Raw genomic sequence first — 23,355 nt, forward strand, 5'->3', positions numbered from 1 at the left:
CGAAGAGACCATGAGGATAAAATCAGAGAGATTAGAGCCCACACAGAGGCATACCGACAATCCTTCTTTCCACGAACAATACGAGACTGGAATAGAAGGGAGAACCGATAGAGGTACTGAAGGTACCCTCCGCCACACACCGTCAGGTGGCTTGCGGAGTATGGATGTAGATGTAGATGTAGATGTAGAAGGTCTCTCTGTCTGGTGGTACAACACGCAATGTGTGGTTTTCATGAGTAATAATGAGGGTGGAAATGATTGACCTCTATTCCAATTTTCTGGACATGTTCCGGAACTCTCGGAACCGAGGTGATGCAAAACTTTTATGACGTCTGATTAGAAATGTGGAGGTACCGACAACTTCGCTCTCTCTCTCTCTCTCTCTCTCTCTCTCTGTCTCTCTCTTACATCTATCTAAGCACTTCAAACAAGAGACTGCTTAAAAATATACATCCAAGCTTGGTGTCCTCTCTTCTACAGGATTGTTCATAATGGTTCAAAGAACCTACTGTCATGCGTATTACTTGGAGTTGCGGTTGGCGATTAGGTATCTCTGCACTTGCTCTGACGTCACGACGCCGGATTCTGAGACCCAGCAGTCCAACGAATTCCTCAAGCAGAAGGTGCACAAAATCAAACAGAGGCAAATGTCTACAGTACGTAAGTGAAAACCGAGTTTCCAGAATAACACCATATTACACGAAACTATACAAGAATTACGCTATAACTGTACACGTTTACTCTCTCCTATACGTCACAAAGGGAACAGAAACTTGAGCGTGATGGATTCGCGCGTATTTCAGGATTTTAAGCACTTAGTGTCTTCCAGCACTCTTTCAGCATATTTTCAATCCTTCTCTAAACTTTTTCTCGAATGCATGCTTGAAGTCAAATTTTTAACACATTAACTCACTTATAAAGTAATCAGACGTTTAAGGCTATTTTATACATGAGCTAGATTCCTTACTAGTTGTACAGGCTATGCAAGATAGGCAATCGCAGGTGTCAGTAGCTCTCGACGTTATATAGCAGGGGTGCCCGCTATTGGTCTGATGGCGGCCGATACCTCACGTTCGTTCTCGTATGTTTTGCTCACCTTTCCCTCCTTCCAGAAAAGGAAGGCCAGACACTTTTGTGAAGCATACTTGGTTATTAAAGTGAATATTTATCTAAAAAGTAACTTTTTCTCTCCCCTTTTGTTGCGGACCGTTATGCAGGCACTGTGCGGGATTTGCAGCGTGCAGTACTAAAATATCTATACACCTTTGCTACACGGTGCGACAGCATTCGTCCAGCCTCCCTCCCCTCCCCCACCCACCCACCCACCCACCCACACACACACACACACACACACACACACACACACACACACGCACGCACACACACACACACACCACACACACACACACACACACACACACACACACACGATGCTTACCTGCTTTCACCTAAGTGCAAGTAGGTTTTGTGAATACACTACTGCAACCACATTCTTTTATTACATTTACTAAATTTACTGAATTTACTAAATAAACTGTTTTAATGACTTCCGTGGTCCTTCAAATAGGGGTGCACATATGTTTCCCAAATCTTCTTTCAAGCCACCAGTTTTTTCACTTGGTTGGTTGTTATTCTCCAGCTTTTCTTGTTTTAATGCTAATCTTTCGATCCTTACGTAACTGCATGTCCTTAGCGAAGCGATAAGAGATAGCCCGGAAAGGTGATGAAGGTGAATACAATTCATTGTGTTCTCTAAAACTAAACTCCGTCCGAACACCCCTCGGAACGCCCAAAGGTACTGACCGACCACTGAACATCCTCAGTCTATACACGTCAGCGGATGAGGATATGGAGGAACATCTTGTCAGCACACCGCTCTCTACAGTATGTCTCATATTTTTTATGTCCGAACGAGCTAAGCCTTTACCCCAATAACAATGACCGTTTCGACCAGTGTTCTCATTTCCACCAGTATTCTGGCATGATAAACTATATGGTCTGAACTTGGGAAGAGGCAGTATTTCTTGTTTCCTTTTAACTATACAGATCGAAGAAAGACTGTGTCATTTAATCATCTTCAAATTCCGCAAAACGTAAATTTTGTTAGGCTTTCGAAATTTTACTAGGGAAACGTGAGTCCAGTTGACGGCAGAAATTTGCGATCATCGTTTATACAACATACACTCCCCGCTTCGTTTCTTGTTCTAATCTGTCTCATACAATCGACCACTTGGAGTTTGAGGGCGCAGTAAACCTGCAGCATCGCTGCTCGCCTTGGTCCTCCGGGACGAGCGATTATCACGGTGTGCCTCCCTGGAAACTCTGACGTCACTGGCCAGCCCAAAGTTCACTGGGCGGCTGCCCTGCAGCCAATTGGGCTGGCTGGCGCTGCTGCTACTTGCGCGGTTTCTCGTCCGCGGTACTCCTAAAGTAGAGTGTCTGGGGATCACTGGAGATAATACCAGTCAGTCACCTAAGCTGCACAAACTTGTCCAGTTTCCTGTTCTGCGGTAACACTCACCCTCACTCCAAGGGGCCCATCGGTACCATCCGGCCGCCGTGTCATCCTCAGCTGAGGATGCGGATAGGAAGGGCTTGTGGTCAGCATACCGCTCTCCCGGTCGTTATGGTGGTTTTGTTTGACAAGAACCGCTACTATTCGGTCGAGTAGTTCCTCAATCGGCATCACGCGGCTGAGTGCACCCCGAAAAATTGCAACGGCGAATGGTGGCCGGATGGTCACCCATCCAAGTGTCGGCCACGACCGACAGCGCTTAACTTCGGTGATCTGACGGGAACCGGTGTATCCACAGCGGCAAGGCCGTTGTCATACGGTGACACTAGTTCTTCGAAATTGGGACCATTGTTTCACCAGAAACGTATTAGCACAAAAATTGATATGCGACAGAAGTAGCAAATGAAGTATACAAAAACTAATGATGTATCTTAGTATCAATTGGTCTTCAACAGAAAATGTATTAGCAGTGTTGGGCCGTATCTGACTATTTCTAATTCACTGCGATTTAAAATATACTACAAAGTTTGTTACGGCGTTCTCATTTTGGGAAAGTTGTTCTTCTGAAAAGACCACGTACTTAGGAGTAAGTACACGTTTTATTGTGCAAGTAGCTACTTTCCGGGAAAAATGTAGTGCCTACGGGCCAATCAAGCAGGAAAAAGAGAAATGGTGAACATTCAGTGGTGATTGTCAGTCAAAAAAATGGCTCTGAGCACTATGGGACTCAACATCTTAGGTCATAAGTCCCCTAGAACTTAGAACTACTTAAACCTAACTAACCTAAGGACATCACACACATCCATGCCCGAGGCAGGATTCGAACCTGCGACCGTAGCAGTCCCGCGGTTCCGGACTGCAGCGCCAGAACCGCTAGACCACCGCGGCCGGCGATTGTCAGTCACCTAAACTGCACAGACTTGTCAAATTTCCTGTATTACGATAATCTGCTATTGTTAGCTGTTCGTATTAAAAAAAGAAAGTCGAAAATTTTGTTTCGTTACTGTGGTATCAAACTTCTGACGGTATACCCGTGCTATTTCTGTAGCGGGCCGCTGTTACTGCACACTTACATGTACGCGGCTACTGCACGGGGTACGTGCTATGTTTTATTTAGTTAAACAGAGAGAGAGAGAGAGAGAGTGAGAGAAAGAGAAGCTAAATGAGAAAGTAGCCTGCGACGGGTGAGGCGTGGAATGGGGAGGAAACAGCCCCCGTACCCCTTCCGTGGTGCCATTGTCCGTGACTGTGTCACTGGCCGTCCGAAGAACTTTGCTAGTAGGCTTGCATTTTGTCATTCTTCACCGCTAAAGGTCTCAGACTTTCACTTTTTATTCACATCTCCACCCAAAATGGGCGACATTCATCGGTAACGTCGATGCAGACATCACATCCACATTAAAAGCTAAAAAAACAGAGCATTGGCTGTGATTAAGTGATTAAAACGAGACGTGTGTCATAACAGAAATGTGGAAATACATATTTCAGTAGTTGCAGACACAATTTGACCGGTATTATTTCAGAAGTATCAGTGCACGGAAGAGGAGGCGCAACAAGTCTCGCATGGTGGCACTCATGGCAGTGTTTTAAGGGCAGCGCGTACTTTCCTTTAACGACCACGTCACTGTACATGTAGCCACATTCCTGCTGCGCAAATTCGTCTTAGCTACGGACGCCGCACTGGAACTCGGAAATTTCCATCGCTGCTGGCGGTGTGGTGGGAGGAGGGAGAGAGATGGCGGTGGACAGTTTTCTGAAAGGTCACCCGCATCCCCCGCCTGCATGCCGGGCTGTCCCGCCAGATACCAACTACATTCTATTGATCTGTAGAGGGCAGAGCAATACTAAATACTTTTAAATGTAACAGCGGTTAAAATTAATACCTCACTTCCATTACCCATAAAGGTTATACAGGGTGATTCTAAAGTCAGTATAAATTTCAGTGATATAGTAAGTCACTGTACATTTCAGTGATATAGTAAGGGAATATTTGTTTCTTGCAGGTGCTACGACAGAATGCTAACCGAAGAAGACCGAATCGCTGTTGTTTCTACTCGTCTTCGTGGAATGACGTATGAACATGTGCGGACAGACTTTGCCCGTCGATTCCGGAAACATGCCCCACCAGGCTGCTATCAAGACCCTCGTCAATAAATTCCAGCGTACTGGTAGTGTTGCAGATGAAGAACGTCCAGGGAGGCCGGCCATAACGCCAGACACCGTGCAAAGTGTGCAGGATGCGATCACACGTAGCCAGGAGGCTTAGTAGGGAGCTTGGTATTCCTCAAACTGTAGAGTTCTTCGTTACAAGCTGACAAACATGCGTACCATATCCAGTTTATACATAAGTTTGAAGCGGAAGCAGCCAGACAAGCTATGTGTCATGACCTGCTACTGTAAGTAGGCTGTTTATGTTTTCTTATTGGCAACGTTACGTAGCGCTCTGTATGAAAATCACTGGCTGTGCTGTGTGCAGCCTGTGGCTAGTTTGCATTGTTGTCTGCCATTGTAGTGTTGGGCAGCGGCAGCTGGATGTGAACAGCGTGTAGCGTTGCGCAGTTGGAGGTGAGCCGCCAGCAGTGGTGGATGTGGGGAGGGAGATGGCGGAGTTTTGAAATTTGTTAGACTGGATGTCATGAACTGCTATATATATTATGACTATTAAGGTAAATACATTGTTTGTTCTCTACAAAAATCTTTCATTTGCTAACTATGCCTATCAGTAGTTAGTGCCTTCAGTAGTTTGAATCTTTTATTTAGCTGGCAGTAGTGGCGCTCGCTGTATTGCAGTAGTTCGAGGAACGAAGATTTTTGTGAGGTAAGTGATTTGTGAAAGGTACAGGTTAATGTTAGCCAGGGCCATTCTTTTGTAGGAATTTTTGAAAGTCAGATTGCGTTGCGCTAAATAATATTGTGTGTCAGTTTAAGCACAGTCTTGTATAATTGTTCTGAGGGGACGTTTCATATGTCGACCCTTAGCCAAGGATATCTCACTGGAATCTCCTGATTTTTTCTTGTACTTTGTGTAATTAGTGTAGCTTTTGTTTATTGCTAGCGCGTAATTATAGAGAGAATTTCCTTTGTAGTTGTAGCTTTTCATTGTTGTACACAGTTGTGGCATGCATTTAGATTTGCCCCAAGTATTTCGCAGCTGCGCTTGCAATTAACTAGATATTATTTTCAGTGCTATGTTAATGTGTTCTCTTATTTTTGCTCTTCAAATTGTGCTTTTCTGTGTTGTCGTGTGAAATATTGTGACAATAATGGCGTGTGAAAAACGTAACACTAGGCTCCAAAGTAAACTGATAAATAATAGTGAAGAGGAGCGTAGCTTATCAGCACCACTGTGTAGTGAATTAACAGACATTCGAAGTAGTAATTTGGTAATTGTGCATAGGGAAATGGAGCGGGTGGCAAATAATGGTGTAGACAGTGAAACAGGTAGTGAACAGGGAAGCATTATCGATCGATCGGTCGGCAACAGCTCGCCTCAGGAATCCGAAATGACAGAACACAATACTGCAAATACTGTAGACTTAGGTTTTGGGTCCTCACCGTTTTCTCAAATGAGTCAAGACACATTTTCTGCTTGTCAAAATATGAATGTTGCCGGTGAAAATGCACTGCCAAAAAGCATAGAGAAACAGATTCCAGACACTAATACTTTATTATTGCAATTAATGCAACAAATGGAACAAAATCAGAGACAAATGGGACAAAATCTTCAAAAGTTAGACACAATGGAACAACACCAGAGACAAACACAGCAACAGTTAGACACAACGGAACAAAATCTTAAAAAGTTAGACACAATGGAACAAAATCTTCAAAAGTTAGACACCACGCTTAAACAAACACGTGAAGATTTAACTACTGAGTTACATAACATTGAATCGAAATGTCAAAAAGTCTGTAATGACGTAAAAACACAAATTTGTGAGCATTTTCAACCTATTTTTTCGCGGCATGAAAATGCATTACAGAATCACGAAGCAGCCATAAAAGAACTGCAAACCATTGTTCATGAAAATCATGAGACCTTGTGGGCTAAAATTGACTCAGTTGCATCTACCGATTCGGTTACACAACTTGCAAAAACTCAGGAAAACTTAAACGACACAGTAGATTCGATTTAAACACAATTGGACACTCTGAAACTTGGTTCAGAAAAACACACTGAGGAAATGTGTTCACTATCGGAGAAAGTAGCCGAACTTTCGGATCAGGTCACTAACTTATCTACAAAGGTAGATGATGATCTGAATGACACAAGACCCGTAGCCTTCACTGACACAGAAGAGTATGAACAAATTAGAAAATTCAAACAAAACAAAATCAAATCAATACACAGTACAAAAGAGAAATCCGGGAAGTACAAGATCAGTTGACGCAGGTAATACAAGAATTACATATTTCAGAGGACACTCGCGCTCCAGTATGGGAAGAGGGACATAGAAATACGGAACAACCACAAAATAATAACACAGGACTCTTCGGAAATTATGAAAGAAATTGGCAAGGCGCATTGGATTTTGAGATGGAACCGCCGAAACGAAGTAACAATGAGCGATGTGCGACTCGCCGACAAGATGATTTCGACTATAAGCTGTTCATTACTACACGTAAATTCAAAACATTTAAGAATTCTGGCAACGACATTCATCCACAAGCATGGCTTCATCAATTTTCTCATTGTTTTCCTCCCAACTGGTCATTGGAGCACAGGTTAGAATTTATGTGTGGCTACTTGGAGGATGAACCAGCTGTAAGAATGCGATCGGTCATTCACGATTGTCACAGTGAAGGAGAATTTTATCATGCCTTCCTCTCAGCGTATTGGTCTCAAGCTACACAAGACCGAGTAAAACATAGCATCATAATGATGAAACGTTTCGAACAATCTGAATTTTCCAGTCTTATGAAACATTTTGAAGACATGTTGCATAAGAATCAGTATCTTTCAAACCCATACAGCCCCTCAGAAGTCATCCGCATTTGCTTAATCCAACTGCCTGAACATTTACGACATATTATTTTAGCAGGACGTTGCAAAGACGACATTGAAGCTTTTCAGGGACTCTTACAAGAATTAGAGACAGTCGTGGGATGCGAAAACGGGAAAACAATCACTACAGGTCACATCCGTCACAATTCCGTGACGATAGAAACAATAACTGGACACGACAAGTCTATTCTTACAACGCAAATCGTGACCAAAACAGACACCACCCATATGACAACCACTGGCAGAGTAATAATAGTTACAGAGAAAGATCGCATTTCATTAGTAATGAATATGACAGGGATAACCATAGGAACAGACAATATGGAAACCAAAACAATTTGTAAAATTTTTTGTGGGGAGCATGGGGGCTATGTAAGTAAGCTGTTTATGTTTTCTTATTGGCAACGTTACGTAGCGCTCTGTATGAAAATCACTGGCTGTGCTGTGTGCAGTCTGTGGCTAGTTTGCATTGTTGTCTGCCATTGTAGTATTGGGCAGCGCCAGCTGGATGTGAACAGCGCGTAGCTTTGCGCAGTTGGAGGTGAGCCGCCAGCAGTGGTGGATGTGGGGAGAGAGATGGCGGAGTTTTGAAATTTGTTAGACTGGATGTCATGAACTGCTATATATATTATGACTATTAAGGTAAATACATTGTTTGTTCTCTACAAAAATCTTTCATTTGCTAACTATGCCTATCAGTAGTTAGTGCCTTCAGTAGTTTGAATCTTTTATTTAGCTGGCAGTAGTGGCGCTCGCTGTATTGCAGTAGTTCGAGGAACGAAGATTTTTGTGAGGTAAGTGATTTGTGAAAGGTACAGGTTAATGTTAGTCAGGGCCATTCTTTTGTAGGGATTTTTGAAAGTCAGATTGCGTTGCGCTAAAAATATTGTGTGTCAGTTTAAGCACAGTCTTGTATAATTGTTCAAAGGGGACGTTTCACTGCAAGCTGTGGAAAATAATAATTAGATGCAAAATGTCTTGTTCAGTGATTAAGCTACATTTCATACCTGTGGACATGTGAAAAGACACAACTGCAGGATCTGGGCAGACGAACAACTAAGTGTGCTGCAGGAGTGGCAACGGGACAGCAAAAGTGAACGTGTGGTTAGGGATAACGAGGTCAACAGTCTACGGGCCCTTCTTCTTCGCAGAACAAACCGTTACTGGAACCACATAGCTAGACATGTTGGAACAGTTTTTGGAGCCCCAGTTGATATCTGATGGGATTAGGGATACTGCTGTTTTTCAACAGGCTGGTGCACACCCCATTTTGCCCTCGTTGTTCGGGATTATCTGAATCAAGCATTTCCCGGCAGATTGATTGGTCGTGCCTCTCCACGGATCTGGGCAGCCCGCTCTCCTGACTTGACAAACTTAGACTTTTTTGCATGGGGGTTTATCAAGTCTAGAGTATAGCAGGTGAAGATCCGCAGCACTGAACACTTAACTCAACAGATTCGAGCCGCAGCTGCTGCGATTACACCAGATATGCTTGGGCAGGTTTGTCGGTCTGCAGTGGTTGGGGGGGGGGGAGGGGGTGCCTAGACATGCAAGGTGGTTACATTGAAATGTACCGAAATTATGCCCTATTGTAACATAAGTTGCAGTGCCATTACGTATTGGGTAGTAAATTTGTTTGAGTACAAAATGTATAGTGACTTAAGAATCACCCTGTATTATTTCCGATTTTCACCTAAATTACAATAAGGTACTGGCCAATTTTATGATTATGCGCTATGTTTTTTTCACCATGACACTTCCTGGAACATTTTGGCTTAACCAGTTTTAGATACAGGAAGAAATTCATTGTCAGTTATGAGTGCTTTATATCTCACACATTGTTCCATTTAGATTTTGTGAGAGTAAACTGTCAGTTATGAGTGCTTTATTTCTCACACATTGTTCCATTTAGATTTTGTGAGAGTAAACTGATTATAACTGAAGGGTATGACAGATTAATTTCGGATTTTCTGACACTTAATAGTTTGTAGTACACAGGTCTGGTAGTGGTCAGTGATGTGGCGCACCAGACCGAGAGGCAGAGTCTGAACTCGTCATTGCCCTGTCATTTTTCCGTATAATCGACTGTGGGTTGGTAGAGGGGGACGGGGGCAGTTTGTGTGTCCGCCCCACACGGTATAGACGAAACTGGGCGCCTTTAGCTTGGCGGTCAACATCGCCTCAATGTTGGGGAATGGAGAAATACTTGTAGACAGAGAACGACAGAACACAACAACTTGTCGCGTGGCTATTGGACAAGAATTAATTTTGTTTCATGGCCCACTTCCCACTATACAACGTGATGATGTGAACGAATCATTTCATGGAACATTGTGTGACTGCATGCCCATCATTTACAGCCTGGTCATATAATAGAAAACAAAGTTCAGTCAAATGACATAAGTATCATTTTTGCACTAAACTTCTTTGGAATAGTAACAACTGCCCTGAAGAAATAATATCGGCTTATTATCAAAGAGAGCGTCTTAGATCTGGTTAATTGCAAGACATAGGTAACTTACTTAAGACTGAAATATGCTATATGCTACAGATTACGAGCTCGTTATTACAGACATGTCTATCGTCCCCGGTAGAAGGTTGGTTACAGTCTCAAGTCCTCGTATACTGTAATCAGCCAGTTGACGTCGCCGGTCTGTGAGTTGCTAGCGCCTCAGCTATGGAAGACGAATGACCCATAGGCAGTACAAAAAAAAAGCCTAAGCACTATGGGACTTAACATCTGATGCCATCAGTCCTCTAGACTTAGAACTACTTAAACCTAAGTATCCATGCCCGAGGCAAGATTCGAACCTGCGACCGTAGCAGCAGCGCGGTTGCAGACTGAAGCGCCTAGAACCGCTCGGCCACAACGGCCGGCAGTCCACTACACATTTTGCGAACAGTATGGGCGCGGACAGTGCAAAAAATCAAATGTTCCTGCACATACCAAAATCTTATGGCTTTGCGAAAGGCAAGTTTAGAACAGGCCTTTTGTCCTACCTATGCTACAAATGCACTATGCGCAAAAGTGTACCTCTCTGGGAGGCAATATCCCTTCTCTCCACACGAAATTTGTCTCTTGTTACATTTATTGAACTTAAAACTAAAGTTTCTTAGAAAGCGAGTAACGGGCGTTTCAGACTTCTCATTCTGAATTCTGGATATCAGTTGGGCACGAACGTTGCTCTGCTTGAGTGCAGTATTCTAACACAGTCCTACAAACCAATTCATTATTAAAATTGTCCTTTTGAGTAAATATACTTTCCCGTTTATATAAATCTCGTGGTGAATCGAAGACAGTACTCACACCTATAGCTTCTGAAGCTATGATCATCCTAAAGCGTTACACTGTTCTTTGTACGACTCCATATGCTTTTACTGTCAATTTTTATGTTTACGCAAAGTTCATGTTTTGTCTTCCTTCATCATGAGCAAGTCTGTTGAAATCATATTAGATGTGAGATATTAATAGAGGAACGACAACGACTTTTCCGCACTAACGATAAACGCGGCAGAAGGTATTTTGAAGCTATTTGGCGAGTCTTTAAGAATCATACGTTTCTGGCTAAGAAAATAATGACCTTATTTCCACGAATTAAGGCGATATGGTCGTTTTAATGCGAAACTTTACATGCAACTACCTGACATATAAAAACTATGTGTCCGACGCAGACTCCAACTTGGGACCTTCGCCTTTCGCTGGCAAGTCAGTAGAGCGCTTGCTCACGAAAGGTGAAGATCCCGAGTTCGAATCTCGGTCGGACACACAGTTTTAATCTGCCAGGAAGTTTCATATCTGCACACACTCCGCTGCAGAGTGAAAATTTCACTCTGGATACGTCCCCCCAAGCCATGGCTAAGCCATGTCCCCGCAGTGTCCTTTCTTCCAGCGGTGCAGATCTCGTACGTTACGCAGGAGAACTTCTTTGAAGTTTGGAAGGTGCAGATGAGATACTGCCGAATTTATAGCTTTAAGGAAGGGTCTTGAGGCATGCTTGGTGAGCTCAGTCGGTAGAACTCTTGCTCCCGAAAAGCGAAGGTCCCAGATTCGAGTCTCGGTCCGGTACACAGTGTTATTACGCCACGAAGTTTCAGATCAGTTCACACTCGGTCGCAAGGTGAAATTTTAATTCTCGAAATTTACGTATTTCGTCGAAGTTTTAGGGCTGGCACCTGTTTTAGGTGGGCTCCCATACGGAAGCAAACGTGACTTCGTACGCTGACCGACCATTGGTGGAACGATCTCCAACGTTGTTTGTTATTCAATATCGTGAATGATTGCCAGGATCGTCAGTGGAGAAGATAAAGCTATCTGTGACTGCTATACTCTGCGTCCTTGATGAATGACAGTTTCGCGCGCGGGTTTCCATCTGTAATTTATTTTATTTCTGGATACAGAAAGACATTGGAGATTTTAGAGGGTTGTAGTTGCTATCACTGTTTACAAAACTGCTAGAGTTCCACCTACTGTCCTTCAGTGTACCAATTGAGATTTGCTGCCGAATGGGTGGCAGGCACCGGCGTCTGTAACTTCCACGCTCTGTAGCGTCGGCGGATAACTTTCCCGGACATGGGTTCCCATCCTCAGTTTGTTCCTCAAGATACACTCTACAACTCTTCGAAGTTTCTCGCAGAATTTGTGGGACAGCGAGTATAGCTCCCGCACTGTTTATGCGATATGGTGGAAGTTACACGTGCTGGAATAATAATGATAGCCAGTTAACCGAAGGCACTCAAATTTCACTAAAGAAACAGTTAATGAGAAGACGATATATCGTCAGTGTTTCCTTACTCAGATCAAAGGAGACTATAGTTCAATTCTTTTATCTTGGCGGCTCGCGCATGCCCGCCTAGACGCGGGAGATTGCTGCGTTGCCAGTTGCACACGACGCACGCGCCAAGAGAAGCAGCTCCATAGTATAGCATAGTTCGCAAGCTTACGTTTAGGGGGGAGCGCGCAGTTCATGAAGTAAAGCCACCACGGCCGCATTAACCCTTTCGCTGCTACAAAGACGTGCTCCCTGCATTCCGCGCTGTGGGCGATTTTGTCACTGCACTGCTCGCCTGTGCAGACACATTGTATTCCGACTGCTTTGACACTCTTTATCATTCGATTCCACAAAAACTATTTGGCTCAAAAATTAGATTTTTACCTATCTTCTTGACTGATACCTTCCCCCCAAAAATGACTTAATTTTGTTTCGATGTTCAACGCAGTTATTATGCAGCATTAAATATAGTAAACCATTGCACGAAATTTTGAAGAGTTTGCAGGCGTAAAGTCCATAGAGTATACTTTCCGGATGGTCGATTTTAGTTGCCACTATGTTGAGAATGAAATGTGGACAAGATACCTATATATTTCATTTAATTTAAGTACCACATAAGTGTCGTATGTAATATTGAGAAATATTCCTCCTTTCGCGAATGTAACAAAAGTTTTACTTACACTGGGCACGTCTGGCTTTATTTTAAAGCACTTCAATCAATCAAAAGGAAGTAAACAAAATACATTAAACAAAATTGTGGACTTACAAAAACATTAGGACTTGAATATACCGTCTGTCAGTGAAGTGCTCAGAGCTATGTCAAATATAATTTTGTGTGTGGCACACACAAACAGCATTTATTTGCTAAAACACTGATGAGCCTACACAAACGTTGAATATTGTGCTACCGCAGCACAAAACTACGAAAGGTGACTTGGCAATGGAGGACACAAAATACAGTCCTCTTATGATGCTTCAAAAGAGAGAAACGCGTCTGGTCTAAATAAGTCGCTTATTACAGTTGCAGAAGAGGGATATATTTCAATACCATTGGTAAAACTGCGACTGTGGAACAAAAACAAGAAATAGAACATGAATACAATTGTGTATGTGCCATACCTTTCACCGATGGAAGTGCTTTAAAATAAAGCCAAACGCGCCCTGTGTAAATAAAACTTTTATTACAGTCGCGAAAGACGGAATATTTCTCAATATTACATACGACAGCTATGTGGTACTTAAATTAAATGAGATATTGTTATACAGTAAATATTATATGAAATTTAGGTATCTTGTCCACATTTCATTCTCAACATTGTGGCAACTAAAATCGACCATACGGAAAGTATACGCTGTGGACTTTTACCTCTGCAAACTCTTCAAAATTTCGTGCGATGGTTTACTACATTTAATGCTGCACATCAAAACAAAATTAAGTCATTTATGGGGGGAAGGTATCAGTCAAGCAGACGTGTAAAAATCAAATTTTTTGGCCAAATAGTTTTTGTGAAATCGAATGATAAGTGTGTCAAAGCAGTGGGAACACCATGTGTCTGCACAGGCGAGAAGTGCAGTGATGACAAAATCGCGCACAGCGCGGAATGTGGGGAGCACGTATCTGCAGCAGCGAAAAAGTTAATGAAGAGCCAAAGCACTAGCAATTTCATTCAAACGAATAAAATTCGTGAAGTAAGGCACTCCAATATTGTTTTTAAATAAAGAAAATATTAAGCATCACACAAGGTTTGAACTCATAACCTTTCACTTGCCAGCCCATCACCTTAACCGTTCCACTACCTCAACTCTTCAAACAGTGTAACTCCGTAAGGACTCTCACACTCACTCAACTACTTATAAACACTGTTGGTATGACTATGAATTACTCTCGCTTCGTCGAAGTACAATAAGAAATAAACAATTACCGCTGTTCTTTATTGCGAAAAAGCAGTTCGTGAGATTGAAACAAACACCTTTCCTTGCTATCGCCTGAATTAGGAGTCTTATTGCTTGTTTGGTTTAATTAATTAATAGAATATGAAGCAATTGGTATAAAGAATGCTTTTTCCAAACTTTCTATAAAAGAAAGTCTGCTATCAAGACATTGCTTCTGTTCTATTACTTTATTTATGACTGAACGTTTCTAAAACTGAAGACACTCGTCCGTGCTCTGCACTGCAGTCGAGATCTGGCAACGGCGTTCTCTGTTCATTGGCTGACTGTGTTTTGTGACGTCAGATGCGCAGAACGAACCTAAACTCGGCCGCCAAGATATATGACGCGCACTTTAATATCGGCTTAACCTGCACGGCTAGCCGCGCGGTCTAACACGCTGCTTCCCGAGCGGGAATACATGCCGGTCCCTGGCACGAATCCGCCCAGCGGATTAGGGTCGGAGTCTGGTGTAATGGCCAGCCTGTGTATGGTTTTTAAAGCTGTTTTCCGTCTACCTCGGCGAATGCGCGCTGGCTCCCTTTATTCCGCCTCAGTTACACTGTGTCAGCAACTGCTGCACAAACACCATTTCCATGTATGCATACAATATAAATACTCTACCATGCAAACATTTGGGGTTACACTGGGCTGGTATGAGACGTTCCTAGGGAGGGGTTAGGGGGGAGGGTGTCCACTGGGGGCAGAACCGCACAATAACCCTGGTTTGGGTGTGGGTCGGTGGTGGGGTGGGTGGACTGTTTGGCCTGTTGTGGGGTTGTAATCCACTGGGGACTACAGCGAGAAGAAGCCTCTCCGTCGTTTCTTGGTCCCCGGTTTAATACGTACATACATAAAATATCGGCTTCGTTTTCATAACTGTGGTGAACTCAGACTAACTTGGGTTATTTTCTTCCCTCTCACACAGACGGCGTATGGCCTTCTCTCAATAAGGACTGCGTAGACGACGACGTTGTCTACAAATGTCTGTAGGCGACTTGCTACTCGTTCTCACGGTCGAGCGAACAAACTGCAGGATCACTAGAGGTCAAACATCATCTACAACACCAAACGCATTGAAACATAGTGTCGCAGAGCTGTACATTATAGAGTCGTATACTTATGTAGTATGTGGAGTTCTGAGCACAGTGGGCGGCGGTGAGGACGGCAGAGATGGAGATGAGGGCTCCGCCGCAGCTGTGGTGCCTGGTGCCCAAGGCAGAGACCTGCAGCGACACCTGGTACGGAAACTGCCCTGCAACATTGCGTAAGTGGGCTTACAGTCACGTCATTCAAAATGTTTCAAATGGCTCTGAGCACTATGGGACTTAACTTCTGAGGTCATCAGTCCCCTAGAAATTAGAACTACTTAAACCTATCTAACCTAAGGACATCATACACATCCACGCCCAAGGCAGGATTCGAACCTGCGACCGTAGCGGTCGCGTGGTTCCAGACTGTAGCGCCTAGAACCGCTCGGCCGCTCCGGCCGGCGTCATTCAAAATTGGAAGTCTGGAAATTGGGGCCTATATCTGACATACGATAACTGACCGAAATAATGAATTAAGTGAGAATTAACTGAAACAATAATCACAATTGATTCGGTTTAGTCCGATGTAAGAAACGTTTGACAAGCAATAATAATATTACTCTCGTAAAATCTAGGCACATCTGATAAAAGGGTCTGGGTTAAGACTCTCCTAATCAAAAACTCCTCCCGAACCGGCCATGAAGGCCCAACGGTACCGACCTTCCGCCGTGTCATGCTCAGTCCACATGCATCACTGGATACGGATATGGAGGGGCGTGTGGTCAGCACACCGCTCTCCTGGCCGTATGTCACTTTACGAGACCGGAGCCACTACTTCTCAATCAAGTAGCTCCTGAGTTTGCCTCACCCCGCTTGCAACAAACAGCGCTCGGCACATCGGATGGTCACCCATCCCAATGTTAGCCCAGCCGGACTGCGCTTAACTTCGGTGATCTGACGGAACCGGTACTACCACTGCGGCAAGGCTGTTGGCTTCCTAATCACACAAATGAAACAATTTGCAGTCGTAAAGCCGTTCTGTGATTGTCGTGAGTTTAGTAGAAAAAATATGTTATGCTAAAGAAGGGGACGCATTCAACCGGAGGTCGGAGTTGACAGTAAGCAGGTCACTAAATGTATATGCAGGTTTTCAAAGTGGGGCTTGAAGCTATGAAAGTGCATAAAATGGCTTTTATATTGGAATGTATTGATGAACATCCTTAAGTAAATAGGAATCAACTGGAGAGATCGGAGACTTATAAGGAACTTGTACCTACATCTACATCTACATCTACATACATACTTCGCAATCCACCATACGGTGCGTGGTGGAGGGTACCTCGTACCACAACTAGCATCTTCTTTCCCTGTTCCACTCCCAAACAGAACGAGGGAAAAATGACTGCATAGATACCTCTGTATGAGCCCTAATCTCTCTTATCTTATCTTTGTGGTCTTTCCGCGAAATGTAAGTTGGCGGCAGTAAAATTGTACTGCAGTCAGCTTCAAATGCTGGTTCTCTAAATTTCCTCAGTAGCGATTCACGAAAAGAACGCCTCCTTTCCTCTAGAGACTCCCACCCGAGTTCCTGAAGCATTTCCGTAACACTCGCGTGATGATCAAACCAATCAGTAACAAATCTAGCAGCCCGTCTCTGAATTGCTTCTATGCCCGTCCTCAATCCGACCTGATAGGCATCCCAAACGCTCGACCAGTACTCAAGAATAGGTGGTATTAGTGTTTTATAAGCGGTCTCCTTTACAGATGAACCACATCTTCCCAAAATTGTACCAATGAACCGAAGACGACTATCCGCCTTCCCCAGAACTGCCATTACATGCTTGTCCCGCTTCATATCGCTCTGCAATGTTACGCCCAAATATTTAATCGACGTGACTGTGTCAAGCGCTACACTACTAATGGATTATTCAAACATTACGGGATTCTTTTTCCTATTCATCTGCATTAATTTACATTTATCTATGTTTAGAGTTAGCTGCCATTCTCAACACCAATCACAAATCCTGCCCAAGTCATCTTGTATCCTCCTACAGTCACTCAACGACGACACCTTCCCGTACACCACAGCATCATCAGCAAACAGCCGCACATTGCCATCCACCCTATCCAAAAGATCATTTATGTAGATAGAAAACAACAGCGGATTTACCACACTTCCCTGGGACACTCCAGATGATACCCTCACCTCCGATGAACACTCACCATCGAGGACAAAGGGTAAAGGTGCGACTGAACTATGGAGAAACGAATAGGAAGGGGAGGGAGACAAGGATGTTGTCTGTCGCCAAGTCTCTTCAACCGGTATGGAGAAATGCTGGTGAGAAAAGCGCTGAAAGGATGCGGAAACTTCAAAGTAGGAGGACGTCTCATCAACACCATCAAGTATGCAGACGACCTGGTAGTGCTCGCCAAAAATCAGAGACAGCTGCAAGAGATGATGAACAATTTGGTGGAGACGGGAAGAAAATACGGCATGGAAAACAACGTCGAAAAATCAAAAGTGATGCGCATATCAAAACGTGAGAAACACTTGAAGATAACTGTTGACAATCGGGAACTGGAAAATGTGAATACCTGGGAATTTTTATCACAAAGGATGCCCACTGCACCAACGAAATATGAGCAAGAATCGCCATGGCCAAAGCTGCTTTCAACAAGAAGAGGACTCTGCTGACCAGCAAGTTGAGTTTGGCATTGAGGAAAAAAGTGATAAAGTGATACATTTGGGGCATTGCACTGTATGGAGCAGAGACATGGACCATGAGAAAGAAGGAGAGGTTTGAAATGTGGTGCTGGAGGAGAATGGAAAAGATCAAGTGGACAGATCGCATAAAAAATGGCGATGTACTGCGAAGAGTAGGAGAGAAGAGAAGTATTCTGCGTACAATTCTTCAGAGAAAGGCCAACTGGATTAGACATGTACGAGGGACTCATACATGATGTCATCGAAGGGAAACTCAGAGGAAACGCAGGACGAGGAAGAAGAAGAAGAATTCATCGTATGGACGACATGAAAGATGGAAAGGGATACAACAGACTGAAGGAAGAAGCTGATGACAGGGAACAGTGGAATCAGAAATTCTCCGTACGAAGACATGGACCTGCCACTAGGCAGAATACTACAGAATAATAATAATAATAATAATAATAATAAAATCTTTCGGCATCGTCCCTCATTTGCGACGTTTATCTCACCACAGTAAACTGTAGGTTGATGCTGAAGTTGCTACAGCGTTCCCTGGCAATAGCTAAGTGCAGATCAGCCAGAAATCTTTGTAAGTACCTCGATACACCATGTATGGCGGCGTTGCAGCACAATCTGAGATCTAGATGAAACAGTGGAGACTCTCTATAGAGAAGTAATTTCGTGCCAAGTGATCCCTAAAACGATACCTCGCATTTCCGCGTTTGCACTCTTTATCCTTAGAAATCGCCCCTCCCTTTCACTTGCCTATCCGTCAGGCGGTTAACCAGCAACGAGAGTTCTACCATTTAAAGGCATTTCAACGATGGTTCAAATGGCTCTGAACACTATGGAACTTTACATCTGAGGTCATCAGTCCCCTAGAACTTAGAACTACTTAAACCTAACTAACCTAAGGACATCACACACATCCATGCCCGAGGCAGGATTCGAATCTGCGACCGCAGCGCTCGCGCGGTTCCAAACTGAAGCGCCTTGAACCGCTCGGCCACTGCGGCCGGCTAAAGGCATTTCACTCTCTTTCCAATTCTCTCTGTGGCCAATGAGGTGGGTCCTCGTCGGCACAGTCGAGTTTCTCTGTCAAACCTCTACTTTATTCATATTAGCCGGCTATGGCAGTTTCTATGCTGTGTTAAACATTAGTTCTGAAGCCAACGTTCAGCAGCGTCTCACGCCTATGAAGTGTCTCAAAACTGTCGGACCCCATTCAATTTCCCAAGTAGCATATATATAGCGTCCGGCAGTATCCGGAGAGTGCCTTCCTGGACTTCACTAAAAACGGCTTTCCTTCTCATTCGACTCTAGGTTGGAAATGTGGTGATGCCTGGGAGGAGGAGGTACCTTGCGCCACAGGCGAAATTACTTGTGATTTGTCTGCAGTGGCCCGCATCTCGTGGTGGTGCGGTAGCATTCTCGCTTCCCACGCCCAGGTTGCCGCGTTCAATTCCCGGCGGGGTCAGGGGTTTCTCTGCCTCGTGATGGCTGGGTGTTGTGTGCTGTCCTTAGGTTAGTTAGGTTTAAGTAGTTCTAAGTTCTAGGGGACTGATGACCATAGATGTTAAGTCCCATAGTGCTCAGAGGCATTTGAACCATTTTTTTGTCTGCAGTGTTTTGAGGTGACCTTCTCACCTCCCGGCGCTGCCTTCTGGGAATCTCTCCAAGTACGGTGGCCTCTGTGACTCGACGACTCTGCCACCTCTATCCATTCTGCTCCTTTATGTAAGACACGTAAATCGGAATAAAAGAACAAATGAAGAGTAAATTATACTAGTCAGTTGCCCACAGTCACTAGTACCGATATGGATATCATATTTCTAAGTACTGATTAATCATTCTAATCGAATGAGTCTTTGAATTATAGTTTTACATACATCATGGAACTGTTTCCGAAAAAATAATCGTGTAACACGTAGGTAAATGGCACCGATCTTTGGCTAATCGAAAATGACAAATGACGTATTTCTGGCACAAATACGCCATGGACATATTCCGCAGTGGCGTGACAGTCAAAGCGTGCAGTTGTGGGCCCCTATGCCAGTGGATTATGAATCAAAGTTCCTCCATATGGTAGTGGGGTATGAGTCAAAGTTCCTTCAGGCTGGCGAAAGTTCACATCATCGATTTATTAATTCTCCCATATCGAGAGAGCAGCTTCACTTGACATTAGAAGACTCTCACTGATTCCTGAATCTTAAGTGGCCACGTGGTTATCACTGAAAACGAAAGAGCTGTGTGACATTGTTAGATGTGATGTTTTGAAGGATTGGCACCCATTCATAATGGTTTTTCTGCCTCCACACACAATTTCCCTTTTCCGTTTGATGAAACAAAGGTATCTCACTCTAAAAAGTCTGTTTACAGTTCAGTGTCATGTTTGCTCTGTATGATTATGGAAGAAGAGCGCGCGCGCGCGCGCGCGTGTGTGTGTGTGTGTGTGTGTGTGTGTGTGTGTGTGTGTGTGTGAATTTCTAAGGCGCCAAGCCGCTGAGGTCATCGGACCATAGACTTACACACTACTTAAACTAACTTATGCTAAGAACAACACAAACACCTATGCCCGAGGAGGGACTCGAACCTCCGGCGGGAGGGGCCACGCAATCCGTGACATGTAATTTACGATTATTAAGAGGACCTGGAAGGTCCTGTACCTTCAATGTTAAATGTAGGGAACATATTCTTATGAACTATTTACACCAGAATGATGAAACTTTTACAGTAGCGCAGTACATATATTTATCAACATGTACCATAGGGATTCAAATTTATTGCGATTTTCTGGGAAGATGTTAATTATTTTGTTACTGAAAATAATTGATTCATTTTAGGTATAATATCTTTGAAACAAAATCTGTCATCGATTGAGGATGACAAAAGGGCTATGATACAAGGTGTTTACGGAGGCTGTTTACATTCCCTGAAAGTTTGAACTGCGTATCTCTAATAGTTTAGGAGAAAATATTCCTTATAAGGCAAAAAAGTGAACTTGTGAAAAACGAGGTTCGAAGTTAACTAACATTTTAGTGGAGTCCAGCTCCATAAGAGGGGGTTTCACTGTCAGTAGACATCTCCCCAACTAGCCTTCTTTTCTCACCTTTCATTCTTTGTTTGGCTTGCCTATCACACGCCTTTCCTTTCTTTTCGGCAGCCCGTTTCCTCTCATTGTCTATCGAGTTGCACTCACCCTATACTTTACGGGCACATTTTCCAACCTTTGCAGCACATTACATTTTATAACGATAACTTTGTTATACTTAGAAACGCCTTCATATGCTCCAAAATGAAGAACATGAATTTCCACGAACACATTTTTTGGGATCTGGTCCAAGTTACATTTTTCACAGTCTCATTTTGCTTTGTGTACGTCCATGGAAACATTTCTTCAACAGGTCAGTTGCAGAAATATCTCTGAAAATTGGTTTTTATAGTTTCTGTGATGGGCAGCGGTCTTGTCGCAGTGGTAGAAACGGTTCCGTCAGATCACTGAAGTTAAGCGCTGTCAGGCTGGGCTAACCCTGGGGTGGGTGACCAGACGGTGCGCCGAGCGCTGTTTGCAAGCGGGGTGCACTCAGCCCTTTTGACGCAAACTGTGGAGCTACTTGATTGAGAAGTACCGGCTCCGATCTCGTAAACTGGCATAGGGCCGGGAGAGCGGTGTGCTGACCACATGCTCCTCCACATCTGCATCCAGTGACGTCTATGGGTTGAGGACGACACGGCGGCCGGTAGGTACCGTTGGGCCTTCATGGTCTGTTCGGGCGGAGTCTCTATGACAGCTTTTGGTAGACTGTGATGACGCTTCTATACAGTTTCAGATACCTGATATTTGTTGTACTTGTGCCAGTAACTGGTTTCTTACTCTACTGTGGTTCCTTGTCGGTCGATAAGGTGTGATAGTAGAGTGCCATTACAGCGTTCTCCATTGCATGAATACCGTGAGTATGGTGTCTTATAGTCAGGTGCTGAGGATTCTGAACATCTGGAATTTCTTCGTTTACCGCCAGAGCCCAGTCCATTGCTTCTTTCAAGGATTCTTTAACACAGGATCCAACACCCAAGTGATACTTTAATAATTTTGTTAGTGGTAGCGGTAAATTCATTACACCACAAAATATTTGACCAGCAGACGAATCCTTACCAACTGATCTTAGAGCATAAACACATCTAATATTTATACCATAGTATTTTCTTTTCTCGCCTATCAGTCTCAAATTGGCCTATTTCAACATATTCTGAACAAAATGAAACACTGTGATGACACTTAGTATTATGGAGACAGGTCTCTGCTGCAACTCCTATGTGTCAAATGGCTCTGAACACTATTGGACTTAACTTCTAAGGTCATCAGTCCCGTAGAACTTAGAACTAATTAAACCTAACTAACATAAGGACATCACACACATCCATGCCCGAGGCAGGATTCGAACCTGCGACGCAGCGGTCGCACGGTTCCAGACTGTAGCGCCTAGAACCGCTCTGCCACCCCCGCCGGCCTCCCATGTGTCACTTGAAATTTATTGACATACTCAATTTCCAACATTCCTAACACAATACTGAAATTTCTATCACCTTTGAGAGCTATAAGTGTTAATTTCGTATTTTGTTCACATTATCATCACTACACTCCTTCAATAAACTGCAGCTGTTCCATACAACGTCTTGATAGCATTGGATACAGAAGTAGATTTCTCTTTGTGAATAACTTTTCTGCTTTCAGAATCATTTCCCTTGTTACAGTTCCACTGGTACACTTACCAGCAGGCTTCTTCCTGCTACTAAATCGAGGCATGTTTGGTAAGTTCCTGTTACCCAGTAGAAATGCAATAGAAATCGTGAACTAACCAGCAAATGCTGAATGTAAACAACAGTATCCAAAGAACGTGATATGCAGAAAAATCAATTGCCAGCACAAGAATTTTGCGCCACGTACATAATATAAACTCTTTGGAAAGACGGGGAGTTTTGAATAAGGATGTTTTCAATGACCACGAATCCTCAGAAATGACAGCTCGCGACAAACCCACTATAGCACATTACTGAAAATAATATCTTTAATACTTGGGGCTGAGCTACAGGGAAGATTAATATATCATTTTAAAGAGCAAATGCTGTAGCATTTTGTTTCACAGTAACCTGAAAATCCAAAATTTCATCATTTTTAGGTTCCAGGTCCCATTGAGATAGCTTTAATACAAACAGTGTTCAGTTGACTCAGAATTGTTTATTCCGGGCTGGGATGCCAGTGGCAACCTGGGCGTAGATGTTGCCTTGTGTGGCGTCATGGTAGCATCCGCTGGGTCACAGGGCACAGATGTGTAGACACAGATGAATGTCAGTCGTGCTAGGGTAGTACAAAGCAGATCCTTCTTTCATTTTTTCTTTTT

At 43.6% G+C, this 23,355-nt stretch overlaps 1 protein-coding gene across 1 annotated transcript in view; it reads right to left on the reverse strand.

Annotated features, from left to right (window-relative positions):
* LOC126151686 (elastase-1-like) overlaps positions 1–23,355 on the reverse strand; it is a 117,401-nt gene that overhangs the window by 84,573 nt on the left and 9,473 nt on the right. The window contains exon 3 of the mRNA XM_049915961.1: positions 15,322–15,473. Within this exon, the coding sequence (XP_049771918.1) occupies positions 15,322–15,473 (152 nt within the window). The remainder of the gene's footprint in view (positions 1–15,321; positions 15,474–23,355) is intronic.

Source organism: Schistocerca cancellata, chromosome 2 (genome assembly GCF_023864275.1).
Source record: "Schistocerca cancellata isolate TAMUIC-IGC-003103 chromosome 2, iqSchCanc2.1, whole genome shotgun sequence".
NCBI classification, from domain to species: domain Eukaryota; kingdom Metazoa; phylum Arthropoda; class Insecta; order Orthoptera; family Acrididae; genus Schistocerca; species Schistocerca cancellata.